General features: G+C 45.7%; 1 protein-coding gene across 1 annotated transcript in view; it reads right to left on the bottom strand.

Moving 5' to 3' along the window:
• Positions 1 to 269: 269 nt before the first annotated feature.
• The window catches only part of BMP7 (bone morphogenetic protein 7), a 32,670-nt gene continuing 6,477 nt past the window's right edge, over positions 270 to 26,462 (bottom strand). Inside the window, exons 2-7 of the mRNA XM_069951596.1 lie at positions 7,349 to 7,541; positions 5,840 to 5,988; positions 3,391 to 3,588; positions 3,151 to 3,227; positions 1,354 to 1,464; positions 270 to 931 (exon numbers count right to left, since the gene is read on the bottom strand). Coding sequence (XP_069807697.1) covers positions 782 to 931; positions 1,354 to 1,464; positions 3,151 to 3,227; positions 3,391 to 3,588; positions 5,840 to 5,988; positions 7,349 to 7,541 — 878 coding nt within the window. The 3' untranslated portion in view covers positions 270 to 781. The remainder of the gene's footprint in view (positions 932 to 1,353; positions 1,465 to 3,150; positions 3,228 to 3,390; positions 3,589 to 5,839; positions 5,989 to 7,348; positions 7,542 to 26,462) is intronic.

The raw sequence follows: 26,462 nt of genomic DNA, 5'->3' as shown, positions 1-26,462 counted from the left end.
ACTGACTGCAATGCTCCTCTTGCTAGGACACCAACCATGAGCAATACCCTTCATCATGACCCAATGAGCCAATCTCCTAGTTATGTTGTGGAACCTTCCTGGTCTAGAACTAGGACAGGTTCTCGTCTCAGGGACCATCAGCAGTGACACCTTGGGATCCACCACCTCCAGGATGTTATGCCAGCAAGTCTCCCACAGGAATCTTGGTGACACAACTCCCTGCCTGTTGCAGACGTCACCCTTCCCCTGTGATGGTCGGCACATCCACATAATGTAAAGGAGACCGTTTTATTTCCATTCTGTACAAGGAGATAATGTTGCAGATTTGATGGGGGGTTTGCTGTAAAATAGTTTTACTTTATTACTATCTATCCCATCTTAACGACCGCTCCGGGCAGGCAACGGCAACCTGACAGCAGGACCAAAGTCAAACGTCTCCGTCATTGTCCAAATCCATCTTGTGTCGGCAGCTACCGATCCTATATATCCACATATAACATCCAATCCAATATAAAAGCTGACGTTGTAGAATGTTCCACCTCCCGGGCTGTAACCTGCACTGGGTATTGTATAGTACGCAGAAGGCTTAGGGAGCAATGGCGGCACAGTGACAGCAACGCACTGGATCCTCGCCTATAGTGTGATGGATTCCAGGTCCACGATGAGTAATGGGACGTGGGTGGACATGTACTCACATGATGAGTACTGGCCGGAAGAATGCATCATGTGGTCCTTGCCCGACTGGATGGTATATGATTGGGGAACTGGAGGACCATCAGTATTAATGACAGCCGCAGGTCCTGACCACCATGTTCCTGTATTTTTTAAGTATCACATTGGAGCTGTCATCGAAATAGAGAACAGATATGGCGGTGAGCTGGGTGGGGGCGCAGCATGGCTTGGGAACGGTGTCCGGGCTGATAAAGTGGACCTGTATGGAGATGGAAGAGCAAGCTTTGGTTATGAAGGCAGCGTCCATATAGCGAGGCATGTTCTCTACAACAGGACACATCATGGTTATATCATGGGCACAGACGCCTTCTAATTCACTTAGCGGAGTCACAGGTAGGACCTAGGGGAGTCATCAGAAGCTTAGGCTGTCCACCCCCCCATACTTTACACTGCAGAGCTGCCAGCTCAGGAGGGAGTCAGAAAGAAGGTTATGTGACCAATGGGGATTTAGCAGGGATACCTACTAGAAAGTCTTGTTCTCTTGCAGTCACAGTGCCACCCCTGTGCACAGGCTGTATGTAGTACTGCAGCTCAGCCCTCGGCAAGAAACCAGCTATGTTGTCCTAATACAGCCTGCCCCTCTAACGCAGTGACATCATACGGATATAGAAGCTCTCTTACCAGTGTCTGTACGATGGCGTGGTTTGTTGCATTCATGTAGGAATTTAAAGGGAAAGCACATTCTCCTTCACAATAATACGCAGCGTAACCTTCAGGAGCGATGATCCAGTCCTGTGTGACAAGGAGAAGATCATATACACTGAGTAACATGTATTTACAAAGTCAGAGGCTCACTTGGTAAAGTAAAATTCTGTCAGTAGTGAACCATAGTGAAGAGTTGGATTTGGATTAGTCCCACTGATCGGGGTTAGTCCGTGTCCAGGCGACTTGTGCGGATAACTTATCAACGAAACAACACTGACTACAACATGGATTTCTAATCTTCCTCTATGGTTCACATTTATCACCTATTCAGGGTGATATGTGTAATGATCTGGATTGCCAAAGCCGTGCCCCCCCCCCCCCCATTACCCTGGATGAAGGAGGCTTATGAGTGGAGTTGAAAACAACCAAAGAAAAAGATATATGGAATTGACTGGAACAATATTGGAAAATACAAAAAAAAATATATCTATAGTTTATTAGATATACAGAAAAAATCACAATGGTATAAAATGATAAAACAAGCCTTAACCCATAAAAATAATTAAAAGACCCTGAGGAAGTCCAGTAGGTAGACAGAACGCGGGGGGTTCTTACACCCCATCCTGGGTCACTCGGTCTGATTCATTTGGTCATTTCTCGGTTTCCCCCCTTATATAGTTATTTGTACATTTTTTCTTTTTTTGGGGTCATTGATGTATCTTTTGGTGCACATAGTGTTTTTCACTGTGATTCCTTTGGTTTAGGGGGACAGTATACCTTTATTATTTACAGCTAGAGACTGAGTGACTGTTTATACATATTTCTGTTCAGGACGGTATGGGAGAGGGGTTACAGCCTCTACTCCTGTATGAGGGTCTTTTAATTGTTTTTTGGGTTAGGGCTTGTTCTTTCATTTTATACCATTGGGACTTTTTCTGTATATCATATATATATATTATATATATATATTTTTTTGTACTTTCCTATATTGTTGGAGTGCCAGCCAATTCCCTATATCTTTTTCTTTGGTTGTTTTCAAGTGTGTTCTAATATGGGGACTGTGAACCCAATTTTGATTAAAATAGCTGTGCATGCTATATTTTTGTTCTTGCATATGAGTGGAGTTGTATTTATGACGTATCGTGCAGCTCCATTTAAACAGGAACTATCGGCAGGTTAGACGAATCTAACCTGCAGGGTGCCCAATACTGCACATGGGGTGCTGAGGAGGAAGGTGTGTATGTTACCTTCTTCCCCAGAGTTCCTGTGCTGTTAGCAGTGTAATCCTAAGTCTGGATCACCGTTGGGAGCCCTGCCACACCTCGTCGCACGAGCCGGCCCATCCGCTCCATTGATTATCATTAGAAGGAGTGGGGGGCTCAAACGATGAAGGCAGGACAGTGCTCCTAATGGTGCTCCAGACTGAGGTTTACACTGCTAAATGCACGGGAATGGCGCCCAGGAGGAAGGTAGAGACATACTTTCATCCTCAGCACCCCGTGCACAATAGGGGGCTATTAGCAGGTTAGATTCATTTAGCCTGCTGATAGTTACCCTTTAAGGTCTATGGCAATGGCAGAAGCAGAGGAGAGCTGCATGAACTTATCCCCTGTGGCCTGCAAGTCATGTCCCTCCAACAGTTTGGGTCCCAGCATGCTTTGGCAGTCTACAGTCACATGCAGCATAAGGGACTGCCAACACTTGGAGCCCACGAGTCTCTTACTCCCCCCAAAAAATGTAAAATAATGTCAATATTTCTCAATATGATTCTACCTGCCATCCAAGGTCCCGAAAACTGACATATAACTCGTGCTTCTTACAGGCCTGCTTCTGATCCGTGCTGGTGTTCTCTACAGAGGAGGAAGCAAAGGACAAAGGGGATTTTAGGCAGGATTGATGCTCCCCATCTGCTTAATCACCCAATCCCCTTATTCATCACCCAGAACAGGCAAACTCTGCTGGATGAACCCTGAATGGGTCAGAGGGAACATTCTCTGTAGCCGTAGTCTTTACCTGCTACATTCGCCACCCTCAGCGCCTCCTGGTTCTTTGGTGCTTTGGATCGGTTTTGGTTGCGCTGTTTCCCACCCGTTGATCTGATACTACGTAGATGAATCTCTGTAGCTTTAAAGAAGGCCACCATGAAGGGCTGCTTATTGTGGGGTCCATTGGTCCCGACCAAACCAGCCAGCTTAGGGTTAATGCTCTGACCTACAAGAAACACAGTTATTGTTATTGGTAGAACAAAAAAACACAATTTGGATGATAAAGATAGATAGATAGATAGATAGATAGATAGATAGATAGATAGATAAATAGATAATAAGATGTAGATAGATAGATAGATAAATAGATAATAAGATGTAGAGATAATGAGAGATAAGATACATATGAGAGATAGAGGTAGATGATCTCTGCCATATTCCTGTGTGTGTGTGTATATATATATATATATGTATATCTCTGCTCTTAGTATATAGTTGTTACACATCCTCCAGCCCCTGCATGTCAGAGGGATCAGTCACCTCTCCCGGGTCGTGTACGGTTAAGTCAGGTAATAAATAAAGCCCCCCACCATCTCCCCCATCACTCCTTCTTCAGGGTTGTACAGAGTTCACCATCCTTTAACACCAGAGAAACCTTCCAACCCCCGAAAACACTGTAAAACCCAAAAAAAGGGTCGATAGAAGTATACAGTGCGTCCTCAGGAGAATCTTAAATTCCAGCCTCAGGTAATTTATTCAGTGCAGAAAACAAATACGGCCTGTAAAATGTGTTATTAGATTGTGTGAGATAGGCGAGGATAAAGGGGGGCGCTGCGGCTCAGGAGCGGGGTGCAATCACACCAGAGAATGAGGGCACACTGGGCACTGTCATTCCATACAGCTTAGAGAGCCAGGAGAAGAGCTCAGCTAAGCACTTCACTCCCTGGCATTTTCTGTCTCATTGAAGGAGATGGGTTTCTTATATTTACAATGGAGACAGCTACATGTAAAAGATAGAGAGCCAGAGAGTGAAGTGTGCGACCACATGCTTTTCCCAGCCAACAATCTGTCTGTCAGCCCAGACCATCCCATCAAAACCTCTGACGTCTCTAGAAAATGGCAGGTATTTTTAAAGTGACAGGTGCACTATAACCTGTCTGTCAGGGCATGCTGGGAATTGTAGTTTGGTAATAGGTGGAGACCAATCCTCTAGGTATAAGTAATGAGTTACCATTAAGCGGCTATTAACAGAGATTGTATGAATAAATAAAGCTGTCCTGTCCCTTTAAGAGTGCAGCTGATGAGGCTGGTAGTAAAGCGAGTGGGGCTTCCATCCTGTGACATCTGCAGCCCAGAGAGCAGGGGATCGTGCAGTACAGCGTCTGCCCGGGACACCAGGAGGTTAGGACACGCATGGAACATGCCGGCCTCATTATCCCTGTGTTTTTTTTTGCTTTTTTCCTGGCATTTTTTTATGGGTAAACTTCTTCCGGATGCCATTTACTGATACTATCTGCTGCGGTTTCCGTGGGATGATCACAGGGCTCCGGTCAACTGGAATATCCAGAACCTGATGTCTTAAAGGGCCGGTAACCAAAAGAGAGAAGCCACTGATAATATATGGACAGTTTTCAGCACGGACACCAGAGAGGATTCTGGGAGTCCCGTCACTCATCTTATTGAAGAACTTTAGTCAGCTTCTGCCCAGCCTGAGGCAGCCAATAAACATAGGAGTAACAGACGGCATTCACTGTTACCACAGTCAACCTCAGTCTGTCCTCACATAGCTTTATACCAGGGATGGGGAACCTTCGGCCCTCCAGCTGTTGCAAAACTACAACTCCCATCATGCTGTCCAGGCATGATGGGAATTGTAGTTTTCCAACAGCTGGAGGGCTAAATGTTTCCCATCCCTGCTTTATAGCATAAGCCCCTTTTCAGGTTCACGTATTGCACCCCATGGAGACTACTGACCTTAGGCCAGGGCTGCGTAATTTGGGCTGTGTTTGGTAAGACTTCATTGCAGTATATGGTAATAAATGTGGTTGTGATGTGGCCCATGTGATTCGGCAGATTATTGCTCAGTGTAATAGGGCCCTGAGGCTATTGGCTACAACCTGTTTGCAAATTTTGTTCCTTTTTTACCGCCAAATGACAAATGTAAATTGTGGCGCAGACAAATTTCACAATTGTTGTGAGCAAATAATCTGATGTTGGTGCAACCAAAGGCTAGGTCAGGTGGTCTCTTTAAAGGGATTATCCAAGATTAGAAAATAAACAGCTACTTTCTAACAAAAACAGCGCCACCCCTGTTGTGTGCAGTAATACAAATAAGCTCCATGCAATTTAATGGTTATGACCTACAAAACCCTGCACCTAAACTGAGAACAAGAGTGATGCTGTTTCTGGACAAAAGCAGCAATGTTCTTCTAAGCCCAGAGAACCCCTTTAAGAACACGTCTTGCTCTATCACTCACCGTTGTTGCTCTCCACAGACAGCTGCAGGCCCAGATTTTGCTGCGGGATGAGCACCCAGTGATTGCTGGTAGCGGTGATATCGAAGACCAACCAACCTTCTTCAGCTGCCCAGATGGTCCTGGAGTCGAGCAGGAACAGGTCGGAGTCCCTGGGGAGACATGGAAGATTAGGTGATGGGCAGGGTACACAGCAATCATTTTACTGAGAATAAGAATTGGCTTCATATAGTTATTTTTTACTTTTGTTCCAGTAATTTTATATCCGATAATGAAACCTGTTGGAAAATTTTGGAAACAAAAAAAAGCTGTAGGATTTTTGAGCATTTCCACCCCCCTCCCCCCACAGGTCGACTGTGCAGTCCCGTACATCAGACGTGGAGGGCTGAAGGTTCCCCATCCCAGTTTTACATCCTTGTTTATTGAAATTCATTTTGTGCTGGAAAGAAAATAACTCCTTTGCCTTTCTACGTAAAGTTTCCGACCTCTTAAAGTCTTGTCAATCCCTGGAAGAAGTTTTTGGTGTAATGACCTGCACAGGGGCCTGGAGAGAGCCATAAACGCTGCTCATAAATGGGGGATCCAGGGCCGTGGCCGCAGGCGGAGGGGAGCAGCGCAAACATTTATTGAAATTCCTTATGCACACGTGCCCTCTGTGGGAGCCGTAAAACATGGCCGCTGGAGATGGACTGCAATGCTAAGCATCCCGACACCCGCAATGTAACTGGTGAGGGGTCAGGGAGGTGCCGCAAGTAAAGGCAATAAAAGCTGAATTATTCTGAGTGGATCCCAGGAGGAGGCGGCCAATATGTAAGTAACACTGCATCTATCATAGGACGAAGTAAAGACGTATACAACACTCTGAGATACAGGTGGGGGGGAAGAGGACAGAATATATCCAATATATATGCTGCACTGGGGTCACTGTGTACATACATTACTGATCTTTTATTATACTCCAGAGCTGCACTCACTATACTGCCGGTGGAGTCACTGTGTACATACATTACATTACTGATTCTGAGTTACAGCCTGTATTATACTCCAGAGCCGCACTCACTATTCTGCTGGTGGGGTCACTGTGTACATACATTACTGATCCTGGACTGATCCTGAGTTACATCCTGTATTATACTTCAGAGCTGCACTCACTATTTTACTGCAATTTGCGCTGATGAGAGCAGACGTACCGTCCTCCAATAGTCTGAGCCGTCTGCTCTCCTGACCGCACTGTTAAATATCTCTATGACTATCGGTCAGGTGATGTCACAGGGATCTGTAGAGGACATGATGGCGCCCATATTGTTTCCACTGTGCAGACAACTATCAAAGGGATCCTCCCTGTATGATAAGTGCTAGATATCAGTTTTAAAGAACAAATAAAGAACCATCAAACCCAACTAAGGAGGAATTGGTGAGCAACATGGCCCATATGTACCAGGACACTGCAGGGGTCCTAGCTGACAGACCCCACCCCCTATCATGTCACAGGTCTCTCAGGGGTTCACTTACTTTCCTTGATGTTCCTGCAGAACTTGATAGATACTGATCTGGAAGGTCTCATTGTCAAAGCGTTCTCGAATATAATCCTTATATATCCTGAATTCTGCCGCTGTCACCGCTTCGCCTTCTGGGATTTTAGCGAGATCGAAGCGGAACTCCCGGTGGTGACGTCTCCGATGGAAGAATTCCTTATCGTGCTCCACTACAAGAAAAGAGAGAAGACACAATGTCAGGGGGACACCGCATATTCTGGTTATAAGGAACACAGACACAATAAGGGCCACTCATGTCCTCAGGTTGGGTGCAGGGTTCTGCAGCTCAGTTCTATTAAAGTGAATAGAGCTGAATTGTAATACCACACACAACCTGAGGACAGGGGCGGCGCCGTTTTTTCCAAGAAAGTAGCTGTGATTTTTCCCCAATCCTAGATAACCCCTTTAAGGGTGGGATTCAGAGCTCCATATACAACATTGAGGCTAAAGGGTCTCTAGTGTCACAGCCTTCCCTTTCATTGCTTTTATCAGCCTGCTCCGTTGCATTATGGGTAATGTAGTGTTTTCTCTGTCCCAATACAGGGCCCAGCTTAGCTATTAGGGACAGCTCTGTCACCATCAGCACCGGCAGCTTTGAAGTAACAACCATCCAGTCCTCTAGTCCTATAATTCTCAACCTCTGGCTCACTAGCAAAACTACAACTCCCAGCATGCCTCAATGGCTTTTATCATAACATGTTCTAGGATAGATCCCCCAGCGGCTGCAAAACTACAACTCCCAGCATGCTGAGAGTGGGAGGAGCCATAGGTTGGAGAGCCGTGCTCTAGTCCCATGCGAAGCTGCACTCCCCTGACAACCAGGTCTGTTGTCTCTAGGAAGAGACCGCCAACTATGCTCTAGCCAAAATCAGAAATAATGCTGCTTTCTTCCACAAACAGTGCCACCCTTGTCCTCTGGCTGCATGAGGTATTACACCTCAGCTCCATTCACGTCAATGGAGTTGTGCAGCAATACCACACATAACCTGTAGACAGGTGTGGCGCTGTTTTTTGATGAATCAGCCACCTTTTTCTATTCCCAATGGAACCTTTAGGTCTCACAGATACAGGCCAAACTATTTATGGTGTTGTGTTATTTCCAGTGTTCTGTGTTATTGGAGTTCCTGAGCCTGGCACCCCGGTCAGCCTGGCATGGCTGCTCCCCGCCGTCCTGACTGATGGAAGCTCCGATATGACGGCTCTGGCAGGGTCCTTCCTGTAATAATGTTGTGCTGGTGACCTTGGCTGGAGTCCCTGGAGCACATCAAAGCCTCGCACCCCCCGAACAAACAGCTGCCCGGGCCCGCTGCCGCTCTGCCAGTCTCCTGACGTTTACTCATTTATCCATGGCTAGACACAGAAGCCAAGCCCCGAGATCCGCTCCTTATTTATGGAGGGAGTGAGGTGACCTGGAACCCTCCACGTGTGGGCAGCGCAACAAGATCCGCAGCGCAACAAAGAGACGCTCGCATATACCAGAGCAGTTTATTTGGCTGCAGCTCCCCAGCATGCTCAGACAGCCCTGGCATGATGGGTGTTGTAGTTCTGCTCCAGTCAGAGGTACACAGGTTAGGGAACACTGAGGCAGGGTAACAAACACGTGGCAGATGTGCTGCAGGAACCATCATCACATACAACAAAATATATCAGCAAAATCCATAAGGGAAAGACAGTTTTTATAAAGTGTTAATTAAATTGAATCTGTCAGCTGTCATTCCTGCTGACCCAGTCAGATGCGGTCAGGACAAGGAGACATCTGGTACCTCTCATATATCTGTCTGTGCTTCCAGAACATAGAAAAGGCTTTTATTCTATAGTACAAAGTGTCAGAGAGGTGTTCCTGAGCTCCGGATCTGCTGTAACACTCTTTGCTCCCCCTTCCATCCCTGACCCTGCTTGACTGACAGTCAGCTAGGCACCTGCCCACAATGGGGACATTTATCAACACTGGCGTACACGTAAGGCAGTCTTAAATAAAGCCCCACACCCCTTTTCACGGCCGGACATACCAAGAGGCACTCACCTCTTAGTACAGCCTTGCCTTGCTGGGGGATACGGCTGGCGTACATCGGGAAGAGGGGGCAAATCATCTTTTCTGTGGCGTACGCCAAGGGGGGCATGTTCGTAAATGTCACCCAATAGGTGCACAGTGCAGGGATGAGATTTGGAAACAGGACTCCAAGCTGTCAATCAGGGCCAGGGATGAGAGGGGGAGTGAGGAGGCAGTATACCCTCATCACCTCAGGGGCTTGGATACGTCCCTTTGAAACTTTGCACCAGAGAATAGAAGCCTCTCTCTACGTACTCGAAGCACAGATGGATATATAAAGGGCACCATGTGAAGACAGGTATATATAGAACATTTATCACCACACTAGTGACTATATAATGGAAGCTTTGTAAGGCGACTGATGACGTTTCGACCCTAACCAGGGTCTTTCTACACGTCGCAATGTGCTGGGGAACCTCTCCTGCTCTGGACAGTTCCTGACATTGGACAGAGGTGGCAGCAGAGAGCACTGTGTCAGACTGGAGAGAATACACCACTTCCTGCAGGACATACAACAGCTGATAAGTACTGGAAGACTGGAGATTTTTAAATAGAAGTAAATGACACATCTGTATAACTTTCTGACAGCAGCATTTTTTTTGCCAGAGTTCCCCTTTAAGGTGTATAGATCTGCGATGATGAGTCCCAATTTGCAGCAGACAGAATTGTGAATGCAGCTCTGGAGATATCGGGACTGTGATGACTCTAAGATCTTGAACTTTCATCTGGAGATGTAATGTCTCATTCTCTGTCACTGTCCTTTGCCTTTAAACTTCCCTCTCCTAGGGATAGGATGTTATTAGCCGGTTACAATTACCATCAATGCTGTCATCTAAGCGGAGACCGCTAATGACCGCGTGGATTTACGTGGAACGGGTTAGTTGCGCAATCCAGCTCCAAATGACCCTATTAACCCCATGTGCCCATCCCACGTAGCAGCGTATCCATTATGAGTCAGTCGCCCTAATGAGCAGATGTCACAGAGAAGGGCAGCAGAATAGGCTTCAATGTAAATGAAAGGCATAAACCTCCACACATGTGCCGCTCCTAAGCAAACAATCAAAGCTTTGTAAACTGGAAAGAAAAAAAATCCGGGATGGATTCAATTAGCCTGCGGGCCGGAGGATGGGGGGGGTATGACTCCATGTTTACCAGTGCTACCTATTATTGCTGCGATGTAATAAGACATCCCTGACTACAGCAGACCTCACTTCTGGAGATCCGTGCTGATGGATCGGGCTATTCAGGGCACAGATGGTTTCAAGTATTTCAGAAGTAAATGAAATCAAATGAGAATTTATAATCCATCCTGGAGTCTGGATTCCATCATCCTGAAATCATTACACAGCAAAGCGCAGGTGCAGGAGGACGAGAGGTCCCTGCTCTCTACACATAATCCTGCTGATCCCCATCTCTATCAGAGATGTCACAGGTACGGACGTCCCTTAAAGAGGTACACACCACAAAATGTACACAGGATGAAGAGCAAGTATCACTCCTCCTGGGTGAATATATCACTTATATATATAATACTCCAGAGCTGCACTCACTATTCTGCTGGTGGGGTCACTGTGTACATACATTTTATTACTGATCCTCTATTATACCCCAAAGCTGCACTCATTATTCTGCTGGTGGGGTCCTTATGTACCCCCGCCTGGAATCCTGTACTGATCCTGAGTTCCATCCTGTATTATACCCCAGAGCTGCACTCACTATTCTGCTGGTGGGGTCACTGTGTACATACATTACATTACTGATCCTGAGTTCCATCCTGTATTATACTCCAGAGCTGCGTTCACTATTCTGCTGGTGGGGTCACTGTGTTCCTGTAACAATAACGATACATCAGTGAAGGTAAAACACATCAGTCCAGAGTCCAGGCTGTTCAGCTCACAGAGCATTGTTCAGACTGGACGTAACTTGGAGAAAGGTTCTTGTGTGACCAGGAGGGGTCAGATGGGTTTCCATTCTCTAGTGTATTAGAGCTTTATATTATATGATGATCCCCACCAGTCCTGTATATAATGTACCTGTCTATACACATAGGCTGATGGCTGTATTTCAGAGTCCCTTCCTCAGAGCTGAACTCCTCACTGCATGTCCCTACACCTCTCCATGGCTTACAGACAGTGAAGCAGAACATGTACACAGCCGCACCTTCCTCGCTCGGCTGCGCTGAATGTGTGTTACATAAGGTAAGGACCTTATAGCGAGTTTCTCCGGCTCCACATACCAGAGCCATGACGCCCGTCCCGGGTAATTATAGGTAATGTGAACGCCGGCCTTGTTCTGGAGACACAGCTGGTGTCAGCAGTCCGAGCAAAATACAATGCCATACAGCAGTCCGAGCATAATACAATGCCATACAGCAGTCCGAGCAAAATACAATGTCATACAGCAGTAAGAGCATAATACAATGCCGTATAGAAGTCCGAGCATAATACAATGCCATATAGCAGTCCGAGCATAATACAATGTCGTACAGCAGTCCAAGCATAATACAATGTCGTACAGCAGTCCGAGCATAATACAATGCCGTACAGAAGTCCGAGCATAATACAATGCCGTATAGAAGTCCGAGCATAATACAATGCTGTACAGCAGTCCGAGCATAATACAATGCCGTATAGAAGTCCGAGCATAATACAATGTCATACAGCAGTCCGAGCATAATACAATGCCATACAGCAGTCCGAGCATAATACAATGCCATACAGCAGTCCAAGCATAATACAATGCTGTACAGCAGTCCAAGCATAATACAATGCTGTACAGCAGTAAGAGCATAATACAATGCCATACAGCAGTTAGAGCATAATACAATGCCATATAGCAGTCCGAGCATAATACAATGCTGTACAGCAGTCCGAGCATAATACAATGCCATATAGCAGTCCGAGCATAATACAATGCCATATAGCAGTCCGAGCATAATACAATGCTGTACAGCAGTCTGAGCATAATACAATGCCGTACAGCAGTCTGAGCATAATACAATGCCGTATAGAAGTCCGAGCATAATACAATGCCATATAGCAGTCCGAGCATAATACAATGCCGTACAGCAGTCTGAGCATAATACAATGCCGTATAGAAGTCCGAGCATAATACAATGCCATATAGCAGTCCGAGCATAATACAATGCTGTACAGCAGTCTGAGCATAATACAATGCCGTACAGCAGTCTGAGCATAATACAATGCCGTACAGCAGTCTGAGCATAATACAATGCCGTATAGAAGTCCGAGCATAATACAATGCCATACAGCAGTCTTGCAGTCTGCTGATCACTACACTACAAAAAGTATTACAGTCCTATACATTCCCTTTTACTTCCAAACCCCAGGCCATGTGGGGGCTATATGTGCGGGACCCCAGACCATGTGGGGGGCTATATGTGGGGGACCCCAGACTGTGTGGGGGGCTATATGTGCGGGATACATGTGTGTGTGTGTGTGTGGTTGTAGATGTGCAGGACACCAGGCCATGGGGGGGGGGGGGGGGGGAGGGGGGGGAGGGGGGCTATATGTGTGGGATACAGCAGGATACAAGACAATGTGTGTGTGTGTGGGGGGGGGGGGGGGGGGGGGGGGGGGGGGGGGGGGGGGGGAGTGTGTGTGTGTGGGGGGGGGGGGGGGGGTGTAAATGTGCAAGACACCAGATCATGTGAGGGGCTATATGTGTGGGATACCAGACCATGGGGTCAGCATAAATCAAACATGGGCTCCATGAGGGGTGCATTATGTAAAACATATTCAATGTGATGGAATCTGGCTGGCGAAGAGACAAAGCACACCACCGCTACATTCTTCTGATCGCTCGCAGAGAGCGCCCCGCTGAGCCTAAACAAAACTTGCAAAAGGCGTCTTTAAGTGTAAAACCACAAAGACAAAAAGAAAGAAAGCAGCAAAAGACGAGCGGAGGGGGAGAGAGGGGGATAACTAATACACAACTGGATAGGCCTAGTGCTGCTCACACCACTGTACTCCGCTACAGTGTAGGGATCATCATACACAAAACCAAGGTGTCTCATTGCAGAATTAAATCAGTGCCCTGGCGTCCCAACAGGTTTCTGCATAACTGACATGTCTGCATGGGAAAAAGAGATATGTAGGAGGTGATAACCATATCCTCCTGACCGCAGGATATCTACAACATGCTACCCAATAAGTCATTGGAGGTAAAGCCACAAATAAAAGTGGTTCTCTGAAAATCTTATCTGACTGACCCTGGGACCCCCTGGCATTTCCCCTCTCCCTCCACCCACAGAGTTTTGATGACATGAAAATGCCCAACCTGGCTGATAGACAGTCCGCTCAGCCAATCAGTGACTGGAGTGGCGTCCACAGCACCCTGGCAGTCACAGACTGGCGGAGCGGGCTGTCAACTGGCCGAGTTGAGACGTCAGCTGAGAAGATGATCCTGGAGGCTGGCGGGTTTCCCAGAGCGGTGATCCGATGCTGGGGAGGCACAGGGACAGGTGAGTAGAGTTGTTTATTATGTCCCGCCCGCCCATTGTTTTTCCAAAAAATATAGCAGCCCCGGACTACTACTTTAATCAACTACATTGCTTTGTGTAATAGGATGGCTGATGATTTTTCAACTTGTTGAAAGAAAACAGACAGACAACCATGGCTCACTTCTCGGCTGATCGTCATCTTTATTACACAGGGAGATATCTGCCTGATTCGGCAGAGAACCGCCCCATATAATAGGGCATTAAGGGACAATAAAAACCGGCAGAGGGTGCAGGAACATGAAGTATACGTACCTATCCTTGTGTCCCATAACGCTGCTTTGGGTCCAGTTGGTACAGCTTTAATATCATGTACCTGGCTAAGCAATCAGTATAGTCAGAGACTGGCTGAGCAGGCAATTGATCAGCCAGGCCCGTGACCTGGATACAAGGTGAAAATGACAGCCAATGGCCGAGACCCGGGAGTGAGGAACGAGGACGGGTAAGTATACCAGGTTTATTAAGTTCCCCCACCCCCCTGCCTGTTTTAAATTTAACAGGACTTCTCCTTCTCTATTAAGAAAAATCTTATTACTAAGGCCACATTCACACATCCGTAATTTCTGTCAAGACTAAAGGCCCATTCAATTAAATGGCCCCATTCACGCGCCTGTAGGTGTTAGGTGGCAGTGATCTGTACCGCATAAAATGCAGACCGCAACTGCGGAACAGGTCGCCGTTCACCAATGGGGTGTCCGGACAGCCTTACGGACGTGTGAATAAAGCCTAAAGGCTGTATTACATGAAGCGATTATCATTTAAAAATACGCTAAAATGATTGAAATGAACGATTATCTGTCCGTGTTATAACACCCAAAGATGAAACAACAAATAAAAAATTATTTATTCTGGTCTTTCAACATGTTGGAAAAATTATCGTTGGTAGTTTGCCAATCGTTCGCATATTTTTTTAGTGTAATAAGTCGTACGCCGATGAAACATGTTGCGTGGGCTGTCCTGAGGAAAGATTAGTGACCGTATAACGACGTGAAAGCGATTGTTCATAACAATAATACATGACTGTAATAACATCAGAATCATTCGCTAAAAAATTGCTAGTTATCGCTTGCGAACGATCGTTATAGCGAATCTTTGAACGATAACCGCTATGTGTTATACTTCCTGAAATATGGAATCCCGCCAATCAGCTTCTCTTGCCACAGAGCGGTAATCTGAGATAGTCTGGTTGCCAGGGAGACATGTGAGGAAGTCCAGTTGCCAAAGGAACTGCCGAAAAACCACCGTTTTTACAACGTGCTGTCAGGCAGACCACCAGATTTCTTTCACCTTACGTCGGTCTTCTGCCACTGGACAAGGCAAAACCATATTTAACCACTTCTCCCCAATATAATGTATATACATAATCTTTTTTGCCTGAACCTGGGAGAGACCTCTGTGGCCTCCCCGGAGATGTGACCGCGGGCCAAGTGAAGGATTCATTGTAATCACATGCAGATACCGCCATACAGTGCGTGAGGGAACAACGCGGGGAGGAAAAATAATTCCTGGGCCTGGATTTAATGGCTGGCAAGTTAAAGGCAGCCATTGCTATATAAAATCCCCAGCTTGGCAGGCCTCGTCCCTCCATGGGAACAAATTAAAATTGGCATAGCAAGCACAGGAAAGTCGAAGGAAATGAGAAACACGAGCGGGGTTTGGCCAACCCTTTGAAATCCTGTACAGTGCTACTGATGTCAATTAATGACAAGCCGCGCTTTGCTGAGAGGGCCTGCTTGGAAAACACATTAACACACGTTAAACATGTTTGCACAAGCCGCAGATTAGAAGTATTTCGGGTTCCAAAACAATAAAGCCATTACGCTAAAACCTTGTACTCTCTCCGGCTCGCTCTTAATTCAATCCACTCATTTGGGATGAATGGAGAGGATTTTCACCGGGAGGGATGACACGCAGGGGGCAAAGGGGACCATCGCAGCTGGTGGATTAACCCCGACTATACTGAAAAATAGTGGCAGAAGCTACACAGACACAAGATAGTGAGCTGGGTAGACATTGAGACGGATGCCAGGACTGGGAGCATTTGGAAACACTTTCTTATATATAACTTTTCTCCATGCCATTCCCAATTTATTAGGAAATACATTTTACCATTAATGACTACTTCATGATCAGCTTTAAGGTTGTGGCCACTAGGTGTCTCCCTTCCCTACAATCTGCCTTTCACTGCCTGTTGTTAGAGGAGATCTGTCTCTAGAAACAGCTTCAGCAAGACAGACACAAGGCTTAGTGTATCTCTTTGTGTTGGTTGTGATGCTGCTGGTTATTTTATTGTTGCTTACAACCCTTTGCAAAGTCTGTGCATCAGTTAAGTCCTTCCTCCTACTTATCCCACCAATAGTAGTGTATTATATACCTCCTTCTCACACCACCTATAGTAGTCTATTATATAGTCGGCAAAGCCTGTGCATCAGTAACTCCCATCCTCCTTCTCATACAACCTATAGTAGTGTATTGTATACTTTAGAGAGCCAGTGTCTCAGTAACCTCTTCTCTCCCTATGAAGAGAGTGTTAGTCAGATCTGTATTTCTTTTTTCAAATACTCCACTTCAAAAGGTCAAAAGTCTAAATCCTGCCACTGCAGTATACTGCCAACAGCGGACTACAGTGCTCAGCATGCCCCGGAAATCACTAGATATTTTACTGTATATTAACAACCTTAAAAGGGGTAGTCTTGGGTGGAAAAAAGTTTCAAATCAATAGGTGCCAGAAAGTTACACAGAACTGTAATTTGCTTCTATTTAAAAATCTCCAGTCTTCCAGTACTTATCAGCTGCCGTATGTCCTGCAGGAAGTGGTGTATTCTCTCCAGTCTGACACAGTGCTCTCTGCTGCCACCTCTGTCCATGTCAGGAACTGTCCAGAGCAGAAGCAAATCTGCATAGAAAACCTCTCCTACTCTGGACAGTTCCTGACATGGACAAAGGTGGCAGTAGAGAGCACTGTGTCAGACTGGAGAGAATACACCACTTCCTGCAGGACATACTGTAGCTTTTTTTACAATAGTAAATCACAAATTTCTACAGTCGATTCAAAAGGGAAAAAAAATCACTTGAGTACCCCATTAAGTAAAAATATGCCACCTCAATACGTGCATCACCATACTGTCAAATGTTCACATATACTACTTGTGTGCTTTAAACTGACTTATGGATTGTCTATATTCCTGTATTACTGTTAAGAAACTACAATTCCCGGCATGCTACGACAACAAGCTTCCCACCAGCTGATATATCGGCACCATACACTGTCATTCATGGCATCTTCACCACAAAGAAAAACCTAGAAGAAAGTCAGATTGGAGCTTGTGCACTGGAAAACGCATTACAAGGTGGACTTTTGGATATTACAACCCAGAATCACAGAACATAAAGCTGAATCCCTGTGAGGTAATCAGGGAAAGAGTTTCTGATGAGTAACAGTGTTATAGGCTCTCACTCCCATCACCCATCAACTAGAGAACTATTTCATTTGACAACTTCTGCTCAGCATCTGTGTGATACACCCCAGATGTCAGAGCAAAACGCTGAAGCGGGAACGGCCATTATAAGATAAAATTGGACTTATTATTTTTGTTTCCCAAAATAATAAAAAGAAATATAAAAGGTATAATTAACTGTGGTGCTTGGCGCCCGACCAATCCATCAGGTCAAAGACGTCACCAGATCTCCCCTCGCAGTTTTACAAGGCACAGAAATATATCACGAATACAGCAAGATTACACTCTATCCAGCAAGACTAAATAATGTACTGCTATATACAAGAAAATTACTATAATACTGCCTCCTATATACAGGAATATTACTAATATAATACTGCTCCCTATATACAGGAATATAACTACTATAATACTGCCCCTATATACAGGAATATAACTACTATAATACTGCTCCCTATATACAGGCATATAACTACTATAATACTGCTCCTATATACAGGAATATAACTACTATAATACTGCTCCTATATACAGGAATATAACTACTACAATACTGCTCCTATATACAGGAATATAACTACTATAATACGAACTGGAGAGAATGGAACGGCTGCACATCCCATCTATGGCTGATACTAATGCCGCCAGGCCTATATTAAAAATCAACACCAGAGTGTCTGTATATGAATTGATCAAACCATATTGCCCCGTGTACCACCGCGCAGGTCCTCTGGTCCACACGGGTCCCTACGCTAACTCCACACCGTGTCGGTCAGCGACTGCCAACCCCGCAAAGCGTGCACGTGCAGGGAAGGGAGGCCATGGAACGGCCCTGCAACCCCAATGTCACAGGACCAGACCCAAAAAGCCCCACCAAAACCCAGCCAGCACCACCGGCGGGGAAGGCTGCCCCCAAACGACACAAGTATGGATATGGTATTACACTTACCATTGCTGCTCTCACAGAATGGGGAAGACATAGGGTCCAGACATGTGAGCACAGACATATCCTGCTAATTTTGGTCATGTGGGTCTTATAAAGGAGTGCTAGCTGTTCAGAGAGGGAGAATTGCAAAACACGAACTGGAGAGAATGGAACGGCTGCACATCCCATCTATGGCTGATACTAATGCCGCCAGGCCTATATTAAAAATCAACACCAGAGTGTCTGTATATGAATTGATCAAACCATATTGCCCCGTGTACCACCGCGCAGGTCCTCTGGTCCACACGGGTCCCTACGCTAACTCCACACCGTGTCGGTCAGCGACTGCCAACCCCGCAAAGCGTGCACGTGCAGGGAAGGGAGGCCATGGAACGGCCCTGCAACCCCAATGTCACAGGACCAGACCCAAAAAGCCCCACCAAAACCCAGCCAGCACCACCGGCGGGGAAGGCTGCCCCCAAACGACACAAGTATGGATATGGTATTACACTTACCATTGCTGCTCTCACAGAATGGGGAAGACATAGGGTCCAGACATGTGAGCACAGACATATCCTGCTAATTTTGGTCATGTGGGTCTTATAAAGGAGTGCTAGCTGTTCAGAGAGGGAGAATTGCAAAACACGAACTGGAGAGAATGGAACGGCTGCACATCCCATCTATGGCTGATACTAATGCCGCCAGGCCTATATTAAAAATCAACACCAGAGTGTCTGTATATGAATTGATCAAACCATATTGCCCCGTGTACCACCGCGCAGGTCCTCTGGTCCACACGGGTCCCTACGCTAACTCCACACCGTGTCGGTCAGCGACTGCCAACCCCGCAAAGCGTGCACGTGCAGGGAAGGGAGGCCATGGAACGGCCCTGCAACCCCAATGTCACAGGACCAGACCCAAAAAGCCCCACCAAAACCCAGCCAGCACCACCGGCGGGGAAGGCTGCCCCCAAACGACACAAGTATGGATATGGTATTACACTTACCATTGCTGCTCTCACAGAATGGGGAAGACATAGGGTCCAGACATGTGAGCACAGACATATCCTGCTAATTTTGGTCATGTGGGTCTTATAAAGGAGTGCTAGCTGTTCAGAGAGGGAGAATTGCAAAACACGAACTGGAGAGAATGGAACGGCTGCACATCCCATCTATGGCTGATACTAATGCCGCCAGGCCTATATTAAAAATCAACACCAGAGTGTCTGTATATGAATTGATCAAACCATATTGCCCCGTGTACCACCGCGCAGGTCCTCTGGTCCACACGGGTCCCTACGCTAACTCCACACCGTGTCGGTCAGCGACTGCCAACCCCGCAAAGCGTGCACGTGCAGGGAAGGGAGGCCATGGAACGGCCCTGCAACCCCAATGTCACAGGACCAGACCCAACTACTATAACTATAGTACAACTACTATATACTATAACTACTATAATACTGCTCCTATATACAGGAATACAACTACTATAATACTGCTCCTATATACAGGAATATAACTACTATAATACTGCCCCCTATAAACAGGAATATAACTACTATAATACTGCCCCTATATACAGGAATATAACTACTATAATACTGCTCCCTATATACAGGGATATAACTACTACAATACTGCTCCTATATACAGGAATATAACTACTATAATACTGCTCCTATATACAGGAATATAACTACTATAATACTGCCCTGTTTGTACCAGAATACAACTTCTGCCTCTTATGTTTATACACCGTGAAGGGTAGAGAACCTGGGTAGGTTCAGTGTCGTAAGATTAAGAAGGCAGGGGCAGCGGGGAGAATAATAAATCTCACCTCTCCCCGTGCCTCTCCAGCGCAGAATTGCAGCTTCGGGGTGTCACCTGAGCCAACGTCATCACCCAGTTGATAGACTGGCACTCAGCCGGTGACAGCGGCTGTGACTGTGGATGCCCCTGCAGTCACTGATTGGCTGAGCCGGTTGTGCATCAGCTGGGTCAGCATTTAACACCTCGTCATGACATTATCAAAATGCAGGGGGAAAATTCCTTCCGGTCCCAGAGTCGGTCATGTCGGGGAGAGGTAAGTGGTGCTTGGTTAATATGTTCAGCGCTGCCCCTGTCTGCTGTAGAGTATTTGAAGTGGCCAGACTTCTCGTTTAAGGATGGGATCTATGGGGATGTATTAAGCATAGCAGTGAGGAGGAACACACAGGTGATTACATTGTATGGCTGTGTTACGGCAGTGTGATATCCTCAGATGGGCCGTGCATACATCCCTTTCTGTAGTCACCATCCAGCTCTGCATTGCTGTCACACTAACTAATGTAACTCCATAGACGCCATCATTGAGATCCCCACAACCAAGGAATCCTCTGTACAGATGTCGACAGTTATCTAAAGTAAGGGCCCTATTACACAGGATGATTATCGTGCGAAAAATCGTTCGAATTTAAACGATAATCGTTCTGTGTAATTGCAGACAACGATCGAAAAATCTTTGTATGTCGTTGATCGTTGATTTAGATCTGAACCTAAAATTATCGTTAATCAATTGCTGTAATTCCACATTTGTTCGCTCAAGTTCCGCATTTGTTCACTAATCGTTCAGAGTAATCGCACATTGTTTATTGGTTTCCTGGGATCAGAAGGAATAAACAATTATAGTAACGATCGCAATAATGATCGTAGTAACGATCGTAACTAACAATTATCGTTGTGTGAAATATGGTGAACGATTTCAGGTTAACGATAAACAATCTAGTTTGTGATAGTTTATCATTAGTCGTTAAAAATTGCTCTGTGTAATAGGACCCTAATCCTCAGCATCAGCACAGGATCAGCACTGCAGGCAGTCTATGGCAGATCCCCCACTACAACTCCTCAAGGAGCAGACACTCCCTGTAACAGATATACTGATAGGTCTTTACACATATCTATAGCTATCCATCTATATTTTCAGGATATCTGCGTGCGGTATCCAGCGCAGTCAATAGACAGTGATCGTGAGCTACAATGTACCTGCTTCTCAAAAATCACTTCTTAAAGGGGTTGGCTGATGCAGTAAAAATAATTAACAAGCTATACTCACCTGCCCTGCTCCTCCGCTGCTGCAGTCCTGATCCTCTCAGCTCTAATTACCAGCTGAGGCAGTACACGGCCAAGGCCACTGGTTGGCTGACTCGGGCAGTTCTTATATGGTCTTGACTTCTCAAACCCCAGGAAGAAGCCAACAGCAGGGGAAACGGCAGAGGCAGTGGAGTGGGACGGGTGAGTATACATCATTCTTGGAGAAGTCTTACAGCCAGCAGAGAAGAGAGCAGAAAGCTGCAGAACTTCCTATGGAGTGATGAAGCTTTATTTCCAGCAGGGTCTATGAGCTGTCTCACTCCTATCCATATTATAGGCTCGGCATGCAGAGAATAAAGCGCTGTGACATCTCAGTTAACCTTTGGCAGATCACCAGCAGGATTGGAGGGGGGAGCCCTGTAGCGGGCTGGAATGTGCACCCCCTTCCAGAGAGAACGACTTAACACAAGCCAGGTTACAGCTGCAAATGCCTGTAACCAGCACTGGCTTCATAATCCATGGCCCCGGAGGAAATGTCTCGGCTCTCACAGAGCCGTATTCCTGGTGTCCTGCAGGGTTATAGCAGCGAACCACCCTCACTCACTTCAAAGAGGCTGGTGGAGGTGCGGAGTCCACACTCACTTACAGTATAATACAGTTCCATGGGGCCCAACCAGACATAGTGCGGAGCCGGACGCGCACTCACTGCTGTGCGGGAAGGATGGAGTTGAAATCTGGAATCTGCAATTTTGTTGCGGAACTGAGTTCATTTTCCCTGGACAACCTCTTTAAATTCGAACGATATGGCAATTTTTTTTGCCCGAAAATCTTTTGGGGCCAAAGGGCCTTTAGATATCCGGCTCAGCAGGTGGCTTTACGTAGGATGAGTTGATCAGAAAGCATCACACACAATAGGCTTAGATACATGAGCTCAGCCAACTGTTTCATACAAACTAGGCTTAATACACTTAACGGACTGTATCACACAAGATAGGATTAGATGCAGCAGCTCAGCAGATAGTATTACACTGGTTAGACTTAGATACAACAGAACAGTATTATACATGACAGGATTAGATACAGAAGCTGAGCAGTATCACACATAATAGGCTTAGATACAGTAGCTTAGCAGTACAGTGTCATACACCATGGGATTAAACATAGCACCACATAGGCTTAGGTACAGTAGTTTAGCAGAATGTATCATGCATGACAGAATTAGATACAGCAGCTCAGCATACATATACATGACCTCAGCGGCTCATAGTTTCTGGGCTGAAGTCCGCTGTGGATTATTGGTGGTCAGACTGGAGGACTCTTGTAGACCTGGCGGTATAATTGCCAGCTTTCCGCTGTTATTCCTTATAATCTCCTGGGTGATTATTATAATCAGCACCAGGGTTTGTTTACCAGGCGCCCAAAACCTCAGGCCACCAGGAATATGATAACCGGCTACAGCAAGAGCCGCTCGGCTAATCGCCTCCACGGATGCCCCTATAGGGGCTGCATGATATTTGTCCACTAGGGGTCCTGCACAAGGCAGCTAGAAGGATGGGCATGTGGTGCTGTACTCTGTGCAGATAGAGGACAGAACATGCAATATACTGAGGCTTCATTCACACGTCTGTTGTGGCCAGTGTTATTCAATGGCCCCGATCCATGCTGCAACCAATAGGACCTGCTTGCAGGCTGCACTACAGACGTCAGAATGTAGCCTGAGATCTCACATGCCCAATGCCTGAGTACAGAAGCCACGACTACCTGCCTCTTGAAGGGGATCTCCATGAGAACCACTAGCTTCTTCATTGTTACAGTACAAGAAGAAAAGATTTATAAGCAACTTGCAAATAAACGTGTTTCTTAATGTCTGGCTTTGTGTCTACAGCTCCTATGCAGTTATGTCTGTCCACAGTTATAGGCTATAAACATATCCCGGTAACTTACCTAATACATGTTCTCTATGTATGACACATAGCTCTGCATAGACACCAAGAGATAGGAGGTTTAGACTACTTGTAGAATGATTTGGCTTCTCTACATTGCACTGGAGCATTACATCTCTCGAGGCATGAGGGGAGTTGTAGTTTTGCAACAGCCGGGGGGCCACAGGTGGGGAAGCCCTGCTTTCTAGATCCCTCTGACGGTAGGTTGCCCAGATTCTTCCTGTGAGCATCTGACGCATTAAGAAACAACAGAACTACAATGTTTCCTTCCCTGCTCCATCTCTGTCACCAGCATTGCCTAAACAGGACGTATAATTATGTACAAAAATAAGCGCTGAAGCTGAGAACTGAACAGGAACGCTGGGTGCTATAGTACTAAAAGGCTAGAGAGTAAACCTACAGTGACATCAGAGGTAGTGTCCATAGTGACCATGACGGGGACCTCATACCATAACATAGTGATATCACAGGTAGCGTCCATACTGACCGTGACGGGGACATCATAGGTAGTGTCCATACTGACCATGACGGGGACATCATAGGTAGTGTCCATATTGACCATGACGGGGACATCATAGGTAGTGTCCATACTGACCATGACGGGGACATCATAGGTAGTGTCCATACTGACCATGACGGGGACATCATAGGTAGTATCCATACTGACCATGACGGGGACATCATAGGTAGTATCCATACTGACCATGACGGGGACATCATAGGTAGTATCCATACTGACCATGACGGGGACATCATAGGTAGTATCCATACTGACCATGACGGGGACATCATAGGTAGTATCCATACTGACCATGACGGGGACATCATAGGTAGTATCCATACTGACCATGACGGGGACATCATAGGTAGTGTCCATACTGACCATGACGGGGACATCATAGGTAGTATCCATACTGACCATGACGGGGACATCATAGGTAGTGTCCATATTGACCATGACAGGGACCTCGTACCCTAACATAGTGACATCACAGGTAACGTCCATACTGACCATGACGGGGACATTATAGGTAGTATCCATATTAACCACAACGGGGAACTAGTACCATAACACAGTGGCATTACAGGTAGTGTCCATACGGACCATGACAGGAACCTAGAAGTAGCAGCAGCTGCTGGATGGGGAGTGGTCTGGAAGATGATGATGTCATGTTGTGGTTCGCAGGAAGTCCACTGTCCCAGGACAGACCGCTTCCTCAGCTAATGAGCCGAGGTGGTGAGGTTCGGCACCTTGCTGTTCAGTGAAAAAATATGTTTTCAAATCAACTTGCGTCATTTTTAAATTGCGAGATTTTTAAATTACTTCTATTTAAAAATCTGAAGTCTTCCAGTACTTATCAGCTGCTGTATGTCCTATAGGAATTGGTCTATTATCTCAAGTCTAACACAGGGCTCTCTGCTGCCACCTCTGTCCATGTCAGGAGCTGTCCAGAGCAGCAGAGGTTTTCTATGGGGATTTGCTGCTGCTTTGGACAGTTCCTGACATGGACAGAGGTGGCAGCAGAGAGCACTGTGTCAAACTTCAGAGAATACACAACTTCCCGGAGGACATACAGCAGCTGGTAAGTACTGGAAGACTGGAGATTTTAAATAGAAGTAATTTACAAATCTAAATAACTTTCTGACAATGGTTGATTTAAATAAAAAACTTCTCCGGAGCACCCCTTTAACTTATAAACATGTTAACACTTGGATATTCTTTTATGTTGAAGATTTCCCATATTGATCTTGTCCTCCTTGAGTTCTGAGGCTTCTCTGTGTCCTGTTTCCTGACGTCTTTCCATCCATCTTGTCCTCTGCCATCTTCCGTTACTCTTCTCACATAGCACATGATATCCAGAGTAGAATAAAGTTTTGGTTGGCTCATCTGATTTGCTCGCTCCTGTGTCTTGTTATAACCGTACACCGCCATTTCACTCCACAAGGTGCCGACACTTTGTCACTCCCGTTCGTTTGAATCCATCATTATATCTTGATCTTTTTTTTTTTATGTCTTTAGGTTCCAATTGATGCCCTGAACAAAAGCCGGTCCATCTGTGATCATCTGAGAAGAAGCCTAGATGTTCATGAAGACGCGGCTGATGGAAACAAGGTTTTCTTTTTAATCCCAAGGACAACCAATAACTTGTACGATACAGATGTGATCATCCACTGTATTAAATGTTGCAGACTTTCCTGTTTTATTTCAGATGCACATATTGTGTGTTTTAGACCATTTTTGAGGATAACTGTCAAGGGGGCGTGGTTTAATATCAAAAGGCTTGACTTCACTGGATGGGTCATGGCTCAAAATTCTACAAAATGCACCAAAAATACCTAGATGACATATTAGTAAAGTAATCACCAAATGTATGATACAACAAGAAACTGTTATATGGTGCAACTCCAGATATCCAAGTATAAGCGTGGTCCTCTCCCGGCTCCCTGTCATGTCGTATCAGTCAGGCTCCATAGACTTACATAGGCAATCAGACTGATCATATGACAGAGAGCCTAGAAAGGTGGCTTGAACGCTCAGACCCGGAACAATCAAACTTTTGACATGTCTTGATGATGTGTCAAAAGTTTTAACTAATGACAGGTAAACTTTAAAGGGAATGTGTCACCTATTTTTTTTTTCTTTGACTGATTAGAGTCAGATACTTATACTTGTTATTTTATTCTAATCTGTTTCTATTTTCTGTAATTGTTATTTATGTCACTGTTGGTAAATTGTTATGGGGGCGGCCATATTGCCTGGGCTGTTTTTAACAGAACTTAGGGGCATGCTTTACAGCAAGACTCATGGATATAGACGACAATAGACATACTCTGTCCCCTTGAGATGAATGTGAAACACGCTCTGTGACCTGTGAAGAGGTCATTCCTCAAGGAGTTGCTGTTGTCCCCTTTATTTACTGGTGTCACATGATGCTGCAATGCTGTACAGATCACTTTACAGCAGCCTCCTCTTATCACCAGACACAACAGGAAGTCTCAGCTTAGTTTTAGCCCCAGTGGTGAAAATGAAAACTGCAAGATCTCAGGATTATTTTATAATATAGATAGAAAAATGGAAAATTAGAAGAAATGTCACCAAATATTGTTTAAAAATTTGTTTAACATAA

This window comes from Dendropsophus ebraccatus, chromosome 14 (assembly GCF_027789765.1).
Source record: "Dendropsophus ebraccatus isolate aDenEbr1 chromosome 14, aDenEbr1.pat, whole genome shotgun sequence".
Lineage (NCBI taxonomy): Eukaryota > Metazoa > Chordata > Amphibia > Anura > Hylidae > Dendropsophus > Dendropsophus ebraccatus.
The sequence above is the reverse complement of the archived record's forward strand: the minus strand, read 5'-3'. Positions and strand labels throughout refer to the sequence as shown.